General features: G+C 37.5%; 1 protein-coding gene across 1 annotated transcript in view; it reads left to right on the top strand.

Annotated features, from left to right (window-relative positions):
- ptgfrna (prostaglandin F2 receptor inhibitor a) overlaps positions 1 to 23,555 on the top strand; it is a 42,745-nt gene that overhangs the window by 3,774 nt on the left and 15,416 nt on the right. Inside the window, exons 2-5 of the mRNA XM_051905364.1 lie at positions 1,016 to 1,387; positions 5,768 to 6,184; positions 18,208 to 18,630; positions 21,505 to 21,909. Of these exons, the coding sequence (XP_051761324.1) occupies positions 1,016 to 1,387; positions 5,768 to 6,184; positions 18,208 to 18,630; positions 21,505 to 21,909 (1,617 nt within the window). The remainder of the gene's footprint in view (positions 1 to 1,015; positions 1,388 to 5,767; positions 6,185 to 18,207; positions 18,631 to 21,504; positions 21,910 to 23,555) is intronic.

Below are 23,555 nucleotides of genomic sequence, written 5' to 3'. Positions count from 1 at the left end.
TCCCTCTCAAGTTTTTTCAAACCTGTATAAATTTCTTTGTTCTGCTGAACACAAAGGAAGATATTTGGAAGAATGTTTGTAACTAAGCAGATCTCACCCCCCATTGACTACCATAGTAGGAAAATAAAAATACTATGGTAGTCAATGTTGGGCGAGATCTGCTTGGTTACAAACATTCTTTCAAATATCTTCCAAATATACAGGTTTGGAACAACTTTAGGGGGAGTAAATGATGACAGAATTTTAATTTTTGGGTGAACTATCCCTTTAAATGTCATAACTGAATTAAGGTCTAATTCTGTCTTAATCTAAACCCTGTCTGTGAAACCAGGCCGAAATAATTTTGGTTGTAAGATAATTGAGCTAAGGGCTTATACACTGCCCTGCCCAAAAAAAAAAAAAAAAACTTCAAGAGTCCAGACCTTACATTCAGTGAAAGTCTTTGGGATGTGCTTGTCAATACAAGATCTTATCCAAAATTTTGATGGAAATTTGGACAAGATCTTGTATTGACAATGCAAGAGGTGAGTCTACTCCAGCACATCCCAAAGATGAATGTCCTTTATTTTTATTTTGAGTATATAATAGTGTGAAGTGAATGCCTGAAATTAGTTTTCTAATATGCAAATATACATTGTGCCTTTATGATTTTCATTCACGTAATAAGAACTTTTTTTTTTTTAAATAAATGAGCTGAACAGGGCAGTGAAGGGAATAAAACCCCAAAGTGTCCATCATACATATATATTGTTTAAAAAGCATCCCAGGATGCTTTTCATGGGTGGTGACTGTATATAAGCTGACAGAATATAGTTTTGATTAACATTTTTGGTCACTGCCTAATTCTCATACTATTGTAGTTTTGATGACTGTACTAATGTTTTAAAATTGTACTGTGTATTTGATCATACTGTTACTTGTTCCAGTTGTCCAGTAGTGTGTTTCGTAGCACTCTTGTATTTCGTTTTTCCATACTCCATATGTGAGACCTCTTGCTCTTGTCTTCTTCTCTCAGTGGTGGTCAGTGAGAGCCGTGTGGTGAAGGTTCCAGTTGGTCCTCTGGTGCGCGTCGAGGGACAGGCCGTCTCCATCCGCTGCAATGTATCTGAATACCAGGGACCCACAGATCAGGACTTTGAGTGGTCTCTGGTCCTCGCTGGTGATAAACTACTCCAGCTCGTCTCCACCTTTGATGATAATTTCATGGACCCTACAGTGAAGGACCGGGTCAACAGTGGTGACATTAGTTATAAGAAGCTGGCAGATAATGCTGTGGAGCTCAGATTCAAGAAGGTCAGAGTGACGGACAGTGGCTTGTATCGCTGCAGCACCCCCAGCACCGACTCAGTCATCAGTGGGAACTACCACGCCGATGTGGAGCTCAAAGGTGAGTCAAGTCTGTGTTTACCAGCTCGTTGTGCTAGACTAGATGTTTTCACTGAGCAAAAGCAGGTTTATTTATTCATATTATGCTCCATCTGGGAGGAAGACTTCAACAGTCTCGCTCCATCTGCCAGACCAAAATGAAATTATTTATTTATTTATAATAAAAATGGGGCAATGACTTCAGTATATACAAAGAGAAAATTGATAAACTTTAATATGGACCGATATTTTGTTTATCATTTAATAACTGCCAATCGTACTGCCAATTCCAAAACCTGTGCATTTGTGAATAGGGTAAATATAATGCGTCACAAATGTTAGTTTACATTCTGTGTTCAGAGTTATTTTAAATTATACTACGGGGCTGTTGAATGCTCGAATCTGACTGGTTGATGAACGTTCTAAGGTGTGCAATTATTTTCAGGGAAACGCACGACTAAAGTAGTTTCAGGCAGGTCTTGACCGCATTAGTTCCATATCACTTCGCCAGATGATTTCAGTTATTTCAAAAGGTCCTTACAAAACCCACAACGACAATGACCAAGCAAATAAATATAGTAAACAATAATGAGAAAAAGACGAATTATTCTCAAGGTGTTTGCCACAAAATACGTTTTATTATGTCCTGAAAGCGTGTTCTCTCTCTCTCTCTCTCTCTCTCTCTCTCTCTCTCTCTCAAACACACACACACACACATATAGTACGGACACACACTCGCACAGAAACGTGTTGTCCGCGCTGCTCTGATGAATTAATCAGTAAAATAGTTTAGCAACTTAAAAGCTACATGACATTTCTCACCAGCGAGGTAATAACCGTGCGGTTCTTGAGGTAGATAAACTTATAGTTTCGCTATTAGTAGAGACACTGCTGCCGTGAGAGATGCACAGATCAGGTAAGCTAATTCACATATTCTGCTTATTTTCTCTCTCTCTCTCTCTCTCTCTCTCTCTCTCTCTCTCTCTCTCTCTCTCTCTCTCTCTCTCTCTCTCTCTCTCCATTAATAACTGTATCAGTCTGCTATCAATGGCTCAAGCCTAGTCCCACACACAAGAGTGTTTAAGGACAAAAACCTGTCAAATATCTTGAAATACAACATCGGAACAGTGTCTTGAAGTGTGGTAACCATAGTATAAGCAGAGTATGTATATGTAACTTGGTGCAGATGCTGATATTTATATGGATGAAATTCTGATGCTTGTAATGTAAATCAATGAGATTTTTAAAACAGTATAACGACTACTTGCATGAAATCATATAAATATCAAATAATTATCTGCCAATAATATGTCTTAGTAAGATGATATTTAAATGCTTAGTTTTATGATCAAACCTCTGTAGTTTTAATGCAATCTAATACAATGATGATTGAACAAATAAACCTTCATCAGAAGCCTGATGATCATATTTGATACTCATAATTTTTCTAATAAACGATGTCTGGATAATCAAGTGAACCTGAGTCGCTTCAGTCCAGTAAATGTTCATCTTGAAATATGACTAACAATATCAAAGTGATTTTTACATTTACTTTATATAAATTAAAAAAAAAAAAATCAGTTCAGATTTGACAGCAGAAAGAAAAGTGAAGCACAAGCTGAAGGAGGACGTTTGTACAATTATACTAAAAGACTTTTACTTGCTAAAAAAATATGAACTGTCAAACAAACAAGAGAAGGCCTGTAGTAGATTGTGTGAGACAGGATTATCAGTTAAGTTTTGATCGTGTTGATCATTTAAAGACTTTACATGTTTAAACAAGGCTGCACTAGAAGTTTAAATGGAATGTGATGTGCTGCAAGGCTTGGAGTGTGACAAAAATACAAAGACTTGTTCTTTGCTCTACTGACTAGAATGAAATTCTGTGGCACTCTAAAGCTCCGAAGCTTTTTTTGTTTCAGACAGCTTGCTGATTTTATCACTCCATTTCATTTCTGGAGATGGAAAAAAATGAATTCATCCGCACCTAGAGAGAGAAATAAGAGCACAGAACAATGCAAGGAACATAAAATATGAGGTTCAGCTAATTCATAAAACAAATCTGTTCATTCTAACTGGGAGTCTTTTTTATTCTTAAAGAAAAAGTTCACCCCAAAATAAAATAATTAAAGGTAGGGGACCTATAATGCCCCTTTTACAAGATGTAATATAAGTCTCAGCTGTCCCCAGAATATGTCTGAAGTTTCAGCTCAAAATACCCCACAGATCATTTATTATAACTTGTCAAATTTGTCCCTATTTGGGTGTGTGTCCTTTTAAATGCAAATGAGCTGCCCCTTTCCAGAAGAGGGCGGAGCTTTAACAGCTCATGCTTCGGTTGTTCAACAACAACAAAGCTGGAGAATCTCACGCAGCCAAAGTGAGGATTGTCAGTAACAGTGTTCAGCCTTACATTGTTCAAACCGGAGTCGACACTGATGGAGAGACTCAGGAAGAAGTTACAACTTTTAGAATAAAACTGGACGTTTCTGAATGGTTAGTGGATAAATTTATGTAGTTGCTGTGGAGTTGATTCAACTCCTCGACTAGCATGTGCCGTCATGTTGATCTTTTGTGCAAATCCAGCGTTGAATTGACCCTCGTTTGTGAAGCAGTTCGGCGTAAAATGACGGCATGACAACAACACTCTACTACAACAACTCTTCCTCTTCTCTAAAGCAGCCCAACATGGCCTCACCCCCTTTGTTGTGTGTAAATTTTAGTGTTTGTGATGTCACTAACACAGGAAGAAGCTTGTTGTAGTCCCAACCAGCAGTTTGTTGTAGTCCTTAAATAGCGATTTCTGTAAAAGAAAATATCTCCCTTTGCATTGAACTTTGAGCGTCGTAACTTTGCAAATGTTATGTTCAAACAGCAACATTACACACTAACTAAAGTTAAAAAAGTATAATCATAATCAACCACCCCTTAAAAAAAAAAAAAACTTTATTTATTCTCACTCATTTTGCTGTAATTTGCAGCCTCTAAACTGATATGCTGTTATTTTTTGTCTCTGTAACACAAAATATGTAAATTCTGAGGAATCTTCAAGCAGCTCTTTTCTATAACAACAGTCTGTCAACCTCCAAAAAACACGGTAATAAATATAGTCATTATGAACTTCTACATTCTGAAGCCATTTGATAGTTTTGTGTGATAAACAGATCAAAATCATTATTGATTAAAAATCTTACGCTACATCTGACTGATGCCGCGTTATCTGTAGGTTTTCTGGGTCAGTAAATGACATGATGTTCATGTCTGGGTGAACTTTCCCTTTCATTTACAGATCTGTTTGCGCCTTGGGATTGTTTGGTGTCAGGCCCTAGAGAGGAGCATTAAGGAAGCCATCACCATCAGGAATTTCCCTAAAACTTTAGCCAAAAGTCAAAAGAGAGCTTGATTCACTATGACACTATCAGACACAGAGCGTGAGAGAGGTCAAGGGTCAAACGCAAACTGGCTCTTAGCAGCTCTTTTAGATGGTGCTGTGATGTTGTTGTAGTAGTAGTAGTAGTAGTAGTAGTAGTAACCGCACTGTTAAGAAGAACAGTTTAACATTTGAGTAGAAAATGTGAGGAAATCAAAATAACCAAAATGTTCTTTTCTCTGAAAAAAGCATGTGAATGTTCAGTTTGTTGTTCATGTGATGATGAGTTTAGGAGCTTCAGAATCAGATGCTGCCATGAAAGTCTCCTTGTTTCTGTAGCACTTGCGTGAAGTTCAGTATAAAGAGTGACGTGAGACCTGCAAATAAGTGTGATTTATGTGTTTTAATGTTCATTTAAAAAGATGGCGGATCAGTGAAAGATGCTGTGGAGTTCTCCATTCCCACACAAAATAAACAATAAACTATATTTCTGATCATTTTCTTGAAGATATTTGTTTTGGCCCGAAAAGAGTTGGGATCAGAAACGTCTGGGATCAGTAAGATTCTGCTCACCAAGGCATTTATTTGATCAAATATAGAGTAAAAACATTGAAATTGTGAAATATTATTTCAATTTAAAATGACCATTTTCTATGTGAATATATAGTAATATGTAATTTATTCCTGTGATCAAAGCTGAATTTTCAGCATCATTACTCCAGTCTTCAGTGTCACATGATCCTTCAGAAATCATTCTGATATGACGATTTGATGCTCAAAAAACATTTATGATTATCAATGTTGAAAATGGTTTGAGCGGCCAGACAGGGTCGAATATAAAAACATGGTCTAAACCATGATTTTAAGATTGGGGTGGGATTATCTGTTTGTCCAAACAATGGTAGACAAGTTTTTTGAAAACAAAATTTTTGCAGTTCTGTTTGGTGATGTGAAATTCACACACTTCACCTTTAAACCCTTTGACACTCATCCCTCTCCTGCCTGCTTTAAAGTGTCCTTTGTTCTTTCCAGTGATCGGGGACAGTCTGAACGTTTCTCCAGTCATTCCCAAGTTAGCAGTGTCCGAGGGTGAATCAGTGGAGCTTCAGTGCAACACGACACGGGGATTCACAGAGCACACCTTCCTCTCCGTCACCTGGTCCATCAGGAAAGAGAGCGGCCCGTTGGAGGAAATCTTTGCATTTGGGCCGGATGATAAGATCAAAGTTGGAAGCAACTACACTCAGCGTTACACAGATGGCGGGCTACGCTTGGACCTTCGTGGAGGTGGCTTTTATGGACTAGTCCTGAAAAGAGCAAAGCCGTCAGACCAAGGGGAGTATGTGTGTACGGCCCAAGAGTGGGTGAGGCAGGGAGAAGGAGGAAAAAACTGGAGGAAGATTCTGGAGAAGTCTGTGGAAATGGGGAAGGTTGTGGTTACACCCACAGGTGAGTCACATCTCATTCTCTTCTCAGTTCCCCATTATGTGAGTCTGTGTATTGTGACTACGATTATGGGCCTTGATCAATGAAACATTGGGAGACTAATGACTCCATTACCTGCGACATGATTATGAGCTTGTGTGTTAAAATATAGCTGGTATTAAGGTGTTTTATAAAGCTCCAGAGTGATATCACTGCATAATATGCAATACTATTACGGAATATGATTGTTCTCCATTTTTGATGACTTGAGACACTGAAGAAGATGAGAAGACATTTCCAGAAAGAAATAGCTTTTTTTTTTTTTTTTTTTTTTTTTTTTTTTTTTTTTTTAAGTGGCCTTGGTTCTTAAAGAATTTGTTCATACATTTTCTTCATCCTTTCTTCAATAAATATTTAAAGCTCTCACCCAAATTAACACATAATGGCATTACAAACATTGATGTGAAGCATACACAAATGGCATAACTTAGAAAAAACTTGGCAATAAGCTTAAAATATAAGTAGTTTGAGAGTTTAGGGCAGGGGTGTCAAGCTCAGTTCCTGGAGAGTCACAGTCCTGTAGAGTTTAGTTTTAACACACACACCTGTAGTTTTCATAGAAGCCTGAAGGACTTGATGAGCTGGATCAGGTGTGTTTAATTAGGGCTGAAGCTAAACTCTGCAGTTTGACACTTGAGTTTGAATGACATTATTCGCTGTGATTCATGGGAGTAGATGGACACTGCTGATCTCCTTTGCCACACTTTTAATTCCCATGGCAGCAACAGATTTTCTCACTGGTTGATTTCCCTTTGGGATTATGGGTAGTGTAGTTCTTCAGCAGAAATGATGGTATTTAAGTTATTTATTTTTATTTATTAAATGCAAATCACACTGATTATTGGCTTCTACAGAATACTGTTTTTGAACTTCAGAGCTTGTGGAAAGTCTGTCTTGAAAGCTTTATTCGTTAAATCAGTTTCTCTAAGGAGAAAATTAATGGACCCTTTTCACAGACCATGACGCGTTTCCACAGTTAACATCAGCACTAATCTAGTACAGATTTTCACTTTTTTATTTTATTTAGTAGGCTATGCATTTAGGGCACTATAGTCTGTATTATCACCTTGTCAGTAAATTACCAAAAACAAATGTTTCTAACACAACGACTGAGGTAGTGATGGCAAATTTCATGTCATTCTCTCTTCTGACTACTGTTTTTCCTCTTTTGGAAAGTCGTGGTAATGCTATATCATTGTTTTTTTCTTTTCTTTTGCTATTGGAGCAAATGGGAATACAAAAATTATATTTGCTGTCATCTCCCGTTCACTACTATAGATGTTTACCCAACTATGACGACTTCTGCTTTTGAGAACTTGGAAATGTAACTGGGGTCCATCCATAGGAAATGTACTTCCAGATCCTGACTGTCCTGGTCTAGTTAGCAGCTGATGCTCTCTGGATTTAAGAGGTCATTCTTGGATTGAGTAGGGAGTGAACAACTCTTTTACACTGTAGATAGTTGAGCTAAATTAAAAAAAAAAAAAAAAAAGCAAACAAGCTGCAAAGAAGTTTTGAGTTTTCTCAACTTCAGGAGTTGTCGGTGACGTCAACTAATTTTAAGACTGGTTGTTCATCCAAACTAACATGAGCTTAAATCAACCTTCCTTATTAAGAAATTAAGTTAAATAGGGGGTTAAACAAACTACTAATCTACCTTTTTAAGGAACAAGTTTACACAACTGTATGGCTCTGAAGAAACTCAAAACATTTTAGCAGTTGGTAGTTGAGTCCATTCAGATAATCGAACAAACCTAACCAAAAGGAATAACAATTCAATTCATTTCATTATTAAAATGAAAATTACCCCAAGCTTTACTCACCCTCAAGCCATCTTAGGTGTGTATGACTTTCTTCTTTCTGATGAACACAATCGGAGTTATATTAATAAATATCCTGACACATCCGAGCTTTATAATGCAGCTCAAGAAAGTGAGCTTCATTATAAAGTCTGGCGGAAGCTAGATATTTCACCTCATAACTTGTTAAATATGGATTTTTTTTTTTTTTTTTTACGCAAATGCACTGCTTCGCTTCAGAAGGCCTTTATTAACCCCCCGGAGCCGTGTGGAGTACGTTTATGATGGATGGATGTGGATGGATGCACTTTCTTCATCTCATACTTGTTGATCCTCATTCACTGCCATTATAAAGCTCGGATGCATCAGGATATATATTAATATATCTCCGATTGTGTTCATCAGAAAGAAAAAAGTCATACACATCTAGGATGGCTTGAGGGTGAGTAAAGCCAAAGACTATAGAATAACACAAGACGCGTCACTCATATCATTATGAATGGGAGAAAGTGCAACGCTCAAAATGGCGGAATAAGTCCCGCCTTCTAAATAAGAGCCAATCGCCAATTGGTAAAGTCATCGCATCACTGCAGCGGCCGTTTGAAACTCTGGTTCCTATAGAAACAGTCAGACGTGTGCTTCCTGTAGATTTAGGACTGTGCATGCGCATTAGCTTGATCTGGCCTGAAAAATGCCTTAGAAGTTCCTTAGAACTAAAAGTTCCTTTAAAATAGAGTATTCTACAGGAAGAGATGGTCCGACTGACACAACACAACCTCGCTCAATCTCAACCTGCTGCCTTTTAAACGATTGTGTTAGCTGTTTCTAATTAAACTGATCTTTGCACTCTGGTATGAGTATTTTGTGTGCAATATGCATTAGATAGTCAGTGAACATACAGTGGATTTGCCGTCTGAGACTGAGATTATCATGGTTGTCTGGGTTACAGAAACAGTTACTTTAACTCTTTTTAATTTACGTTGGGATTTGTAAGAGAAATTATTGCCTGTAGACATCAGACAGGAGACAATGGCGCTTTCTAAGTCCCTGTTATTATGAAGCATTATGAACAATGATACCGAAGTCTAAGGGATTTCTAGACTGTAGCTGTGATCCTTTATTAAAAGTTCTTTCATGAGGTTCTCTCTTCAGTAAATGGGTTCATTTTATCTCAGCTTGCCTTGAAGTTATAAAGAGGCCTACGGGGCTTACAAATATTGGCAACGACTGATCCTATTCAAAGTCAGAATGTCTGAGGATGCCCGTATATTGCACCAAAATGACAAAAAGTACCATAAAAGTATCATTAAAGCAGTCCATACTCATACACGAGTCTTCTGCGGTCATATGATATATGATAAATGTTCTGGTCTGTATCTGTGACTCTTCTCTGATTTATTTCCTCCCTGTCCTCCCATTCATTCTCAAGAGAACATTCAGATGGCCATATTCTTCTGGAGTGCTGATCACACCATCTTAGATTTGGCTGGATATACTTCACTGATCACACAACATGCATGGAAAACTGAGCGATAACTTTAGATGATAGTTGCTGGCTTAAGTAATCACTTGTTTTCGCTTTTTATCTCTGACTTGCTCACAGGACCAGAAGCTCCCTCAGGGAACAGAAAGTCCCAAACACTTCCAGACGTGCAAACTTTTTCCCTCAGTGAACTCTACCTTGCCCTTCCCTACTTCACCTTTAAACTATGTAGTATTACTAGATGCCTGGATTACTGAAGTCCTGGACGCAGTTTTAACAGTGGCGTGTTTGTGGGTAATGGAGTCGGTTTTGTTTGCCGTTGGCCCTGATGTTATCTCGAATCTCGACCCTCTTACCGGCCTCCAGACTGCAATGCAGCAACGTGTGAGGGATGTTTGAAGTTTAACAGGCAAACCGAGTCACTGGCTGTCCAATCTCAGTGCACTACAGTTCACCCTTCATGAATGGAAAGCAGATCTTGGTGTTGACAGGGTTTTTAGAAAGTAGTATTTGATAATACAAAAACAAGTTTAATAACTTTAATAACTTTATTCCCATGATCAAAGCTGAATTTTCAGCACCATTACTCCAGTCTTCGGTGTCACATGATCCTTCAGAAATCATTCTAATATGATGATTTGATGTTCAAGAAACATTTCTGATTATTATTATCAATGTTGTGCTGCTTAACATTTAACAATTTATACTTTTTTCCAGCATGGATGCATTAAATTGATCGGATGTGACAGTAAAGACATTTATAATGTTACAAATGATTCTAATTCAAATAAATGCTGTTATTTTCAACTTTCTATTCAAAGAATGCTGAAGACAGGGTTCGTACACGGTGCTTGAAGTACTTGATTTTGACTTTGAAATTTAACTCCTGAAAAAGCCTTGAAAACATCCATATTTATGGAAAGGTACTTGAAAAGTGCTTGAATTATTGAAAGATAATATATATATGAAATTTGTGTTTAATTTTATCAATAAAAGTTTTTAACACTGCAGCCTGTCTGAAATACATTTAGAGCCATTTTGCATGGCTATGGGTGTGATATTGCTCATATAAATGAGATGATACAAAGTATATGATACAGCTTTCATTCTTCAGGTCAATCCTATATTCATGGCTAAAAAATCAGTTTGAATAAGGAATGCGCTATCTTTGTCATAGCATCCTTTCAATGGTTAAAGTCGATGCATGTGCTGCACTTTGTACCATTTTGTTTTATTAGTTTATTTTTATTTATCTATTTACCTTTTTTAGAATTTGAAAGATAATAAAGATAAGTGAGATCTCTAATTGTAGTCCTTGAAAACCAAAAAAGTAGTGCTTGAAAAGTCCTTGAAAATCCTGGAATTTCATATTACAGTATCTGTTCAAACCCTGTGAAGAAAATATCACAGTTTTCAAAATGAAGAAAATATGATTGATGTAGAATATTATATTAGAATAATTTCTGAAGGATCATGTGATACTGAAGACCGGAGTAATGATGCTTTGATCACAGAAATAAATTACATTTTACTATATAATCACATAGAAATGAAAACAGCTATTTTACATTGTAATAATATTTCACTTTTACTGTTTTTTTTTTTTTTTTTTTTTTTTTTTTTATCAAATAAATGCAGCCTTGGTGAACAGAAACTGCTTTCAAAAACAAAAAAATCATAATTATTGCAACCTTTTGTCCAGTAGTGCATCTCCATATCACTTTCCTTTCTTGAGTATGAATCCACTTTCTTTTTGGTTCAGTCCAGTGTTGAAGTAATGTAACTGTGTGTCTGAGCAGAGTTCACTCTCAGTGGAGGTGGGTAATAATCTCTAACCTGTTGTTTGTCTATGAATGATTGATCCAGTCCTTTTCCTGGTGTACCTGTCTGTTAACTCCATTCATGTAAGGGAGTGATGATTCACTTTCTAAGGCTTTGCAGTGTCAAATGATGGAAAGAGAAACAAAGCATTTCTTGTTTTACATATGTGAAGTAGGGCTGGACGGTATAGGTGACAAATGGACTTTTGTTTTCATTAAGACTTTATATATTTTATAAGGGAATGTGTATGTTCAGATGCACTGATTTAAGTTTAACCAGTTTTAATCAACTCTTTGTCTTCTAGCTCATGTGGCCTTGTCTTGTGTCAAAATAATGAAAAGTACAACATGAGGTAATGCAAATGGCATTCTGTGTATAGTTTTGTATGTCACACCGGTGGATCTTTCAAGGTATTAAGCTATTTTGACACTGTTTCCAACGGTTACATTTACATTTATTAATTTAGCATATGCTTTTATCCAAAGCAGCCTAAAATGAGGAACATCATAGAGCAAAAGAGCAAACAATATCTGCAGTACATAAAGTGTAAGCTAGTACACAAGCCAGAGCAGATACAGTAGAAATAGATAAAAGTGACAGTTTATGTACGTGTTTTAGTTAAGTGCGTGCGAAAGAGCGGTGTCATTCTTCAGCTTAGGAAAAGGGAAACTTAGAGACTAATGAGTAAAACTTTAATAAGCATAAATTTGCCATTAATCAATCTTTCTGTTGTGGAGGTGTCACACCCCAAGAATGAATACATTTTAATTAACAGTAGGAGGAGGTAAAACTTTCTTTTGTTTTTCCTGAACTTCAAAATGTCTTAATTTGTCCTGTTGGGATTCTGATTAGCAACATTTCATGGATTCCCAATAGATTGTTCAATTACAAGTGATTTTTTGGTAACACTTTAGTTTAGGGTCTGATTCTCTCTTAAAAAAAAAAAAAAAAAAAAAAATGCTGGGTTAAAAACAACCCAATTTGGTTTATTTGGGAACCCAGCGCTGGGTAAATATTGGATAGAACACATGCTGGGTTATTTTTACTCAGCTTGCTGGGTTTTATATAGGGATGCACCGATATGAACATTTTGGCCGATACCGATAATCGATATTTGAAATCTGATAACCGATATATTGGCTGAAAAATCTAAATCAAAATTTTTATATAATTTTTGAGAGCCTGATTACAAAAACAAAAGTCTCACCATTTAAAAAAGCCATGTCCCAAACACAATCATAATATGTAGCCTTAATGACAGACTTGCGCTGTATGTTGCACTTAACTGCATTTTTGAAGTGATTTTAATCATATTTCAAGCAGTTCAAAACCATCATGGAGGGCTTAAGTGTCTCAGCTGAAGGAAATAATACATTATTTATCAGCTTTATTATATATCAACCAAATTTTCTTATCAGGCCGATAACGATAACATTAAAAGTGAACACATATCGACCGATACTGATATGGTGGCTGATATATCATGCATCCCTAGTTTTATACATTAAGCCATTTGCTGTGTTTTTTTTTTAATCAGTGCTGGGTCAGTCAATTTGATATTGGTTTTTAGTTTTAAATAATAAAAATGCACTCTAAAATCTCTCTATACGTAGAGGACAGGAACAGTTCATATACAATATTTTTTATTCAATGGCAAGTCAATCTTTTACAATCATAAAATACTGCAAAACATTTAGTAAATGTTTTAGGTCGTGACAGGAGCGGAAACAGCAGCCAATGGAATCTGTGGGAAGAAAACTGGTATCAGTAGACTGTTCCAGTTCATTTTTGAAAAGTTACATAAAAAAACAGCATTACCCTGTGCCATCTCATCTGTCAGGCATTTAAGTTTCAACCATTAAACGCATAATGCGACCACAGCTGCAACGCTAGCTCACTAGATCAACAGCGCTCATATTATAGTGTCAATAGGAAACTTCCATGATGTGAAGCTTCCATGAAACTTCGGCCGTGAAACTTCCATGATGGCGCCGGCGCGTTGTTCGCTTTGAGTGTAGATCTGGTGTTAGCTGCACTTGTAGAAGGCTAGCGTTTTAAGCAGACTGCGGCGTACATGTAAACAAAAAAGATCAAATGTGAGACTACAGATGATTTCCTCTTTGATACAGTAATAATTTGATATGAATACAATGTAGTAATAACCTTAATTTCATTCAGGAGTTTCCCCTCAGGAAGTTTTCTCTCAGAACAGAAAACTAAATGACCGTTAAGTTCCAGTTTTAACCGGTTTGGCACAGACTTCCCAACATTGGGTTATTTACCCAGCACTGGGTAGGTATGTGAGAGGGTTCATTGACATTAAAAATGACCCAGCAGCTGTGACACAGAAAAAACAACCCAGCACCTGGGTAAAAATATTAAAAATAACCCAATAAAATTACCCAGCAGGCTGAACCCAGCATTTTGGGTTAAAAAAAAAAACAACCCAGCATTTTTTAAAGTGTAATAATTAATGAGTCATACCCTAATTAGCTAATTAGATCATGCAAATACTATATTTAGATAATAAAATGTCAATCCACACTACAGGACCACTGCCACATTTTACTGACAGATAAATTATACCCTGATATAATATTTTGCATGAATGGACCGTAATTGAGAGAAAAACCTATTTCTCAACTGTATTATGACAGGATGAGTTTCTAAAGTGGCAGAAGGAAGTTCCTCCATTGAGTTCTCCTGAGGCCTCATATTCCTCTGTCTCTCATTCTAGTGGCTCATTGTGAAACATTACAGCTGTTAATGTGAAAGCTGTGCTTGTGTTCAGTTCTCAAACTGTTGGTTGCGTGCTTGCAGAGCAGCAGCACACTGTTTGCCGCTGGTGATGGAATCATGTCAAGGATTTCTGTGCAACATGCAGCTTTATTTTTGAAGTCTCTTCTCCCTCAACGTTAAATGTTAATCAGTGTTTTGCATATTCTAACTGCGCTGTGAATTCAGCTTTGGGAATTTCCGTGTAGCAGGATATTCAAAGCTTGCCACATAATGCTGCCAAACGCAGTGTGCCGTAGCCCTCTTTGTCAGAGCTTGTTCCTTTTATGATAGTTTCTGTGATACAGTATGTCTCTGCGTCAAATGTTTCTGAGGACACAGCAGTGCTAGAGGAAGTGCATGAATGTTATAGTGTGATGTGGGTCAGGGTAAGATAAGGAGTAGAGGAACTGGTTCAGCATCTGCAGAGACTAATTTTATCATTTCAGGCCCTTTGTCTTTAACAGGACAGTACTTACAATAGAGAACTAAATAAAGTGTTTCACATACAAACAGGTGTCTCTTCTCAAGGCACACAACAGCTGAGTACAGTATGTGACTGCAGTGAGCTGGTCTGGTGTCAAATACACAACGCCAGACTTGTGTGTGTGTGTGTGTGTGTGTGTGTGTGTGTGTGTGTGTGTGTGTGTGTGTGTGTGTGTGTGTGTGTGTGTGTGAGTGTGAGTGAGCTCACCATAGCTTGAACAATGACAGCTGAAAATCGAGAGAATGTGCACCTTTGCACTTCCCTTCCTACCCAGAGAAAAACTAAAAAAACTAGGTCGACTAGCATACATCTACAGACACGAAGACTGGGTGACATATACCTAAAACAATTATATCTAAGTGTTTTTTTTTATTCTTTTGATTCATTTTTGATGTTTTTGACGTGAAATGGCTGTAAAGGGGTGATTTATTTTTAGTTAGAGAAAGCAATCAGTCATTTCAATCAAATAGTCATTTGGAGCCAAGTAGATTTAAAATGTTTCATTATAGAAGCACATTAAACAAGAAATAAAACATAATCTAGTTAAAAAATAAGCAAGGCATGTTTTTCACTCTGGAATGTTTAATTGTTTCACATATTTGTACACATAAATATACCAAATGATAGTAAACAACAGCAATTACATACTCAATTTCAAAAGTTTTTTTTCCAAAAGAAGTCACTTCTGCTCATCAAGGCTGTATTTATTTGATCAAAAATATATATAAAAAAATAGTGAAATATTATTACAATGTAAAACAGCTGTTTTCTGTGTGAATATATAGTAAACTGTAATTTATTCCTGTGATCAAAGCTGAATTTTCAGCATCATTACTCCAGTCTTCAGTGTCACATGATCCTTCAGAAATCATTCTAATATGCTGATTTGATGCTCAAGAAACATTTCTGATTATTATCAATGTTGAAAACAGCTGTACTGTTTATATTTTTGTGAAAACTGTTTTTAATTTCTTTAAAAAAAAACAACCAAAAACAAAACCAAAAGCTATGTGATAGTTTACAGATGAGATGTGTGAACAGGACTTTCCAAAAATACTGGTAAATCAGTTCTGGCAATTTTCCAGCCTGAGAAGTTACCAGTAGATGACTATGTAAACAAAGCATAGGATCACCGGTATGAGCACGTACAAGGTAAAAAGTTTGCTTTGGGACGATCATAAAGCCCTGCTGGTGTTCTGACAATACATCAACACCATATTAGCACGGAGCTTAATAAAGCCTCACACATCACACCTTATGAAAGTAATGCTGGTAGCATACTCTGAGTTTTTCATTCATACACTTTTTACACATTTCACGCTGTCCTATTACATCTGACAGCTTCTTTTGTGCCTCACAAAGCGTGCTGCCTATGTTTAAAGGATTAGTTCACTTCTGAATGAAAATTTCCTGATAATTTACTCACCTCCCATGTCATCCAAGATGTTCAAGTCTTTCTTTCTACAGTCGAAAAAAAATAATTAAGGTTTGTGAGGAAAACATTCCAGGATTTTTCTCCATATAGTGGACTTCACTGGGGTTCAACAGGTTGAAAGTCCAAATGTCAGTTTCAGTGCAGCTTCAAAGAGCTCTACATGATCCCAGACGAGGAATAAAGGGGCTCGCACACCGGACGCAAAGCTCAGCGCCGCGACACGTCTTTAAAATTCGAACGCATTGTTTTCTATTGTTTTCCGAGTCGTAGCTGGGTGCCGGTTGTTTTCCGAATGTCGCCGCCGGTGTGCGTACACTCATAGAAAACAATGCGTTCGAATTTTAAAGACGTGTCGCGGCGCTGAGCTTCGCGTACGGTGTGCGAGCCCCTTAAGAGTCTTATCTAGAGAAATAATTGGTCATTTTCTAAAAAATATAAAAATGTATATACTTTTTAAACACACATGCTTGTCTTGCACTGCTCTGCGATGCACCACATATTTCGTTGGAAAGGTCACGCATGACATAGGCGAAAGTACTGCAGTAGGGTGAAAAACTTCATCTAATTTTCTCCTCCAACTTCAAAATCGTCCGATATCGTTGTTTTACCTTTTTTTTTTTTTTTTTTTTTTTTTTTTTTTTGTAAAGGGCATTTGGCTTAATCTTTGCATGTTCACTTTGTAGACACTGGATTGGTACTTCCGCCTACGTCACGCGTGACCTTTCCAATGTGATTACGTAATGCGTGTGGATCACAGATGAGTGCTGAAGTATATGTTTTTATTTTTTTTAGAAAATGACTGATCATTTCTCTAGATAAGACTCTTATTCCTCGTCTAGGGTCATGTAGAGCTCTTTGAAGCTGCACTGAAACTGACATTTGGACTTTCAACCTGTTGAACCTCATTGAAGTCCACTATATGGAGAAAAATCCTGGAATGTTTTCCTCAAATGTTTGTCATGTTTTCTTTTTTTTTTTTTTTTTTGGCTGAAGAAAGAAAGACATGAACATCTTGGATGACATGGGGGTGAGTAAATTATCAGGAAATTTTCATTCAGAAGTGAATACATCACAATAGGGAAGAAAAGACAATCACATCTTTCATTTCATGCCGGGTTCAGAGGAAATATATCTGAAAATTCATGAAAAGACATTTTTATGCAATTCTTTTGGTGACATACACTCTAAAAACATTGGGTTAAAAACAAGGGCTGGGTAAATATAGGACAGAACACATGTTGGGTTAATTTTACCCAGCAAATTGAGTTGTTTATTTAACCCAGCATAATGGGTTGATTCATTTTTACTAAAATACTAGCTTTTTTTTTTTTATAACTTCATACATGAATTAATGTTTACAGATTAACTTAAATCATCTAAACTTTTTTTAAATACTCCACACAACCACTGGTTTGCATGATAATTCCTTTATTTTCGATCATATTTTATAGTATAGCATATTTTATAGAATACATATTGCCTACATTTAAGTTCGTTTAACAAATATAAGAAGTAAAAATTAAACATTTAGCATTAATTCAAGTGTAATCGACCAGTCTCTGTTGTCCTGATTCCACCGTAACGGCGCTGGATCTCGTGCCGGAGGTTTAACCATAACCTGTCCATAAATAATCAGTGTACAATTTTGAGAACATATTTTAACATCCTAAGTATTTATATTCTGTATCTTTTTGAATAAAATCATAACATTTTTTTGAAAGGCATCAAGCGTTTCCATTGCGTGAAAAGACCGATGCGACACTCATTTAGGTGACTCGCATCGCGGCCCTGTATGTTGCTTTGCATAAAATTAAATGATATACAGAACAATAACGAATTTTTAGAGAAAATAAAACGTACACAAACCTGTATTTTACCGAAGACCAGTTTGACGGAGCTGCACTGCTCTCTCCTGAAGAGTGCGCAAAAAGCCCGCGATTTAATAACAACCCCTGGGTTGTTACGTCTGACCCAGGAGCTGGGTAACACAAAAACTACCCAAACACTGGAAAAATAACCCAAAAAATTACCCAAAAGGCTCAACCCAGGTTTTGGGTAGAAAAAAGAACCCAAGATTTTTCAGATTGTAGTTCATACTTAATCATTAGCTGTGGATGTAGACGAAAGGCTTATCTCGCAAGTGTTATGTGTGACTGATTGTCTTTATTTTCCTTTCCTGTCCCAAAGAGCTGCAGTTTAAGGTGAACCTTAAAGCCTCTCTGAACCCTCAGTCCACCAGCGAACCCACTGAACTGCGCTGTCAGGTGGTCGACCTCCTCCACCTTCAAGATGGCCGCCTGGGCGTGACCTGGACTTACTCTACAAACGCACCTGGAGATGTACCTCAGAAGAAGATCACTATAGCCTCCCTGAATGAGCAAGGAGCTCTGATTACTGGAAATGAGTACCAGCAGAGGCTGGACAGCGGGGACATAGCAGTGACCAGGAAAGAGTCTAATGTCTTCGTTCTGCGAATGCTTCAGACTCAAGACGCAGACATGGGCTCTTATTCCTGCATGGTGACCGCATGGATGCCCACCCAGCAAGGTGGATGGGAAAAAGCGAAGGAGGTCCAGTCAGCTCTGGCTACTGTTCAATGGACACCAAAGAGTAAGCACTAAATTCCTTCATTTTATTGTCTATTACATCTAATTTGATAAAGATGGCCATGAAACATTTCTTTGGCCAGAAATACACTTAGCCAGCGCATTTAGCAGCAACTTCACTGTCCCCATCCTGTCCTTTTAGGATTTGCAGTCGCTTTTCTGATATTTCATTTTTACCCCATGAGCTAAGTGCTCCCAGCATCTGTGACTGAGAGTTGTACCACTTATAGCACTGTTTTAAAAAGCACGCATCAAAGCTTGAAGTTTGAAAGTCTCCAGTGTCTCTCATTTTTCAGCACTCAATAAGGGATCAGAGTAAATGACTTTAATTGTGCCTGTGATGGCGTCTTCTCTGTGAAGACAGATTTAGCACACAATGGCCGCTCTGTCTGGGACTGGACGCTTTCCACTGCACCCTTGATGTCACTGATACTGTACTCTGAAACTATATCTGATATTGACAAAATGTACATTTCTGATACTTGTTAGGTGGCGAGCGCCATAGTAAGGTGTGATGGCATCTATTAGTATTCTTTGTTTACCATTTCTGGCAGGGTAGAACCGTATGGCAAAAAGCTGTGAAATTTGGCACACTAATTGAGAAGTGTCTAAACATTCCCGATGGCAATTTTGGGATCTATCTCTTAAATCCACTAGCACCACCAACAGCTCATTTCCTATGAACTGTTATCTAGGCACGGAATTTGCTATGATTATATCTTGAAGCTACTCCTACAAATTTTGTCAAATCTTTACCAAAATATGGTCAGATGATTTTCAGACGAAGTGAATCCAGTCAATCTCTTTTACTGGTGAGCCTCCAAATAGAGGTCATTGAGATAAAGAAATAAAGACTTGTGGGACTCCTGCAGAATATAAATATCTGAAAATAAATTAAAAGATGCTCAAATTTATTTTGTTTTTAAGGTGCAGAATCTTATACACTTTATTTACACTTTAGTGTGATAGAAATTCCCCTACGCACCTGACTTAAAGGGTTAGTTCACCCAAAAATGAAACTTCTGTCATTAATTACTCACCCTCATGTCGTTCCACAGCCATAAGACCTTCGTTCATCTTCAGAGATATTTTTGATGAAATCCAAGGTTTTTTTTTTTTCCCAATAGAAAGCAACATAATTAGCATCATTTAAGGTCCAGAAAGTTACTAAAGACATCGTTTAAACAGTCGACGTGACTGCAGTGGTTCAACCTTAATGTTATGAAATGACAAGAATACTTTTTATGTGCAAAAACAAAACACAAATAATTACTTTATTCAACAACTTTTCCTCTTTCTTGTTCGTCTCCAACGCAGTTGACGCAGTGCATCACTTCCTTGTTTACGTCCGAAGGCCAGTTCATTATTGGCCGGCTCCTGCGTCAGCATCACACGAATGTGTCGTGCTGCTCACGTGGCCAGGCATCGGCCAATACTGAACCGGCGTTCTGACGTAGATCCTGGAAGCGCTGCAATGTAAATAGCTGGAATAAAGTCATTATTTTTGTTTTGTTTATGCGTACAAAAAGTATTCTCGTTGCTTCATAACATTAAGGTTGAACCACTGTAGTCACATTGACTATTTTAACGATGTTTTTACTACTTTTCTGGACTTTGAATGTGGTAATTTCGTTGCTTTCTATTGAGGATAAAAAAAAACTCTTGGATTTCATCAAAAATATCTTAATTTGTGTTCTGAAGATGAACAAAGGTCTTACAGGTGTGGAACGTTATGTGGGTGAGTAATTAATGACAGAAATTTCATTTTTGGGTGAACTAACCCTTTAGGAGAGACTACACTTTGTTTAACTTAATCGACACTTACAAACTCTTGCATCTACTGGCGATAACTTGCTTTGAGTTGGATTCTTTGTTACTAGGTAGGAGCCAATCTGGATACCTTGATCATGAGGTTGGACATACATAACAAAACTGGACACCTGTCTAGTTTTATTTCTCCTTTTGTTATTTTCAGACACACATTTTCTGGCCCAAGTATTAGAGACATTCAGTATTAAAACATATATAAATGTTATCCCTTTAAGGAAAGAAATGTTAGTAATGATTAATTAAAATTAGTTAAAGTTAAAAGTAAACATTTCTTCCTCAACAGACTTAGGGTTCAGTATTTTTAATGTCTTTCAGTTGCAAGAAACAGCGAGGCAAAGTAGCATCCTGTTTCCTGCTGTGATGAATGCAACAAGGTGAGGTCCGTGTGTTGGGGAATTAGACAAAGTAGCCTATGACACCACAGGGAGACAGAATCTTACAGGATTGGGCCTGAAAAATCTGCATAGACCTCTACCTGTGGGCTTTTGCAGAAGAGATAGGGAGAATGAACATGAAAGTTGTGAGCACATGTTTTTGTGGGAATGGGACAAAATCTTGCAGGAAAATCCATCCTACACAGACCTCTACCTCCAAACAGACAGTTTAAACCAAACTTTGCGTCATTGCCACCATGTCGTGAGAGTTTGTCGACAGCATAAAAATGTGAGAATAAGAAAAAAGTATATCTTAATGCCTTGAAGTCTCTTCATATTGCTTGAGTTAAACAGAATTCATCGATGCCCCATTTGTTAAATTTCTGTTAATTTTGCCGTATAGCTTTTCCACTGCTGCTCTTAAAAAAATAAAATAAATAAATCTTCAGATCTGTTTTGTGACCCCCTCACCTACTGGTCAAAGTTGTAAAATTATTTATATCTGCTCTTAACTGCTTGGCCTAAACTTGCTTCTGCTGTGTTCTGGCTATTCCCACAATTCTTGTTTCCGGATAGATATATGTACAAAAATGTGTATACCTGTCTCTTTGAGGGAAGTTTGAGGACTGTAATTTACAAATGTTTAATGATGTATTTTTGTGTGGTCTGTTCAGTTCCAGTTTTGCAAGTAGTAGCCCACCGTGTGAGAGAAGCTTCGACTGGTGGATCCACATTTGAGATGACCTGTCAGGTGACGGGTCAGTACCTGAGGAATCCCGGCTACACCGTTCTCATCCGTTTTGAGGAGATCTTGGGAGGCAAGTCCCGGAAAGTGCTGTCACTCAGCCAAGACTCAGTCCTACAGTCAGAGGAGTGGAGCGAGCCGAGCCGGATCGACAGCGTGGTTCTGGAGAAGACCGGGCAGCTCGAGTACCGCTTCCGTCTGTATGGGGCCCAGGTCACAGATCGCGGATTCTATTATTGCGATGTCACGGCCTGGACACGGGATCAGAAACAAGAATGGATCAAAGCCGTCAGCGCGGAGTCCAACAAGATTGAGATTGCCTTTGTACACACAGGTATTACCATGCTAACTAGACTCAGAATACAGTGAGCTTTAACACTCAAAGGGTGATGCTGAACTGCCTGTAGGTGTGTTTACAGCTGGGGTCATGTTACCCTCTCACACACACTAATTCTGTACTTCCTTCTTCATGTCTGCTTCTGGATGACTAGAGCTCTATAGTCTCTCCCTCAGGGCAGATTCCTGCTGCCCACAGACTCTCTTTCTCTTTCTCTTTCTCTCTCTCTCTCTCTCTCTCTCTCTCTCTCTCTCTCTCTCTCTCTCTTAATCACTCACACACTCTCTCGTTCACAGGCAGCATTTTTAAAACATCATAGACACACTCCTGATTGGAAAGTTTGTTCCAAAAGCTGAACTAAGGCCAAATTCTAAGGCAAACCCACATGTATCCTCCACAGTGAAGGCTATCCTTTTATGGAAAAAATAAATCCAACATGACAGAATTGATTTTGATTATATATATAATTACAGAGTGCTGTGTCATGACACATTTTTGTTGGCCAACCCGGAAGTTAGCGTCACCCTGTTTTTTTTTTTTTGTTTTGGTTTTTTGTGTGTGTGTGTGTGTGTTTTTTTTTTTTTAACAGAAACCCCAATATGGTCTGTGACCAAACAAAAGTTTATGATTCATCAAAGTTTTGTTCATCCTGATAATCTTGACAAATTAACTCAACTTTTATGAATTTTGAAGCCTAAATACTATCGCCAGAAGAAAAAAGCTAAATGTAGGGAACTACATAAGGGAACTACACCACGGTCACAACATCACCACCATATAAAAAAAAAAAAAAAACATTTTCCCTGAAAGTTTGAGTTAGAATAATTTGCAAGAGTGCGATTATAAACCCAGTGAGACTGTAAAAGCGAATGCTAATGAAGTTTAATGTCTTGAAAAAGGTGTTTGCCATCAAGTGTCTAAATGTGACTGCAGAGGTTGTCTGGGAAAAGTAAACACTTTAATCAAAAGTGGTATTAATGATGTATTTTATGTTGTAGAATAAAACGTCTGTGGTTAACACAAGCTCTGTTTATGTCAGGCATTTAATAAAAATCCATTAAAAAAAAAAAAAAAACATTGCAGGGCTCGACAATAAGGACTGCCCGATGGCCCGGGGCCAGTGTGAACGACGCTCGGGACAGTAGACGGAACTGTCACTTCCCCGATCGGGCCAGTGCTGTAGGGTGTGCTATATATATCATCTATGATATCGTAATGGTGATTTAACGATCTGAAATGATCGAGTATGTGTATGACGTAGTCTAGCAGGTTAGACTAGTGCACGATTTCACTGCGTGATTTAGAATGCATTTAGAATGCCCCATAGATAAGGGGCAAAAATGACCCTGTATATCTTACATATTTATATAATTTAATATAGTTAACCAATATTAAACAAAGAGCGCCGTTTCTCTACAAATATCAGCACGATTACAAATGTGATATTGATTTTATACAGCATACAGTTTAATGAACAAGAACTTAATATCAAGTGACTTACATTTTAGACACCAGATCGCCTGTTTCGCTCTATTTCGCCTACGAAACTAGTTCCAAAGTCCACAGCATTGTTTTGCGTCTCTGAGCAACACTTCCTGAATGAATCAGCCATTTGAATGAATCGGTTGAATCTCAATGACTTG

Source organism: Ctenopharyngodon idella, chromosome 9 (genome assembly GCF_019924925.1).
Source record: "Ctenopharyngodon idella isolate HZGC_01 chromosome 9, HZGC01, whole genome shotgun sequence".
Lineage (NCBI taxonomy): Eukaryota > Metazoa > Chordata > Actinopteri > Cypriniformes > Xenocyprididae > Ctenopharyngodon > Ctenopharyngodon idella.
This window is presented reverse-complemented; position numbering and strand designations above follow the sequence as displayed.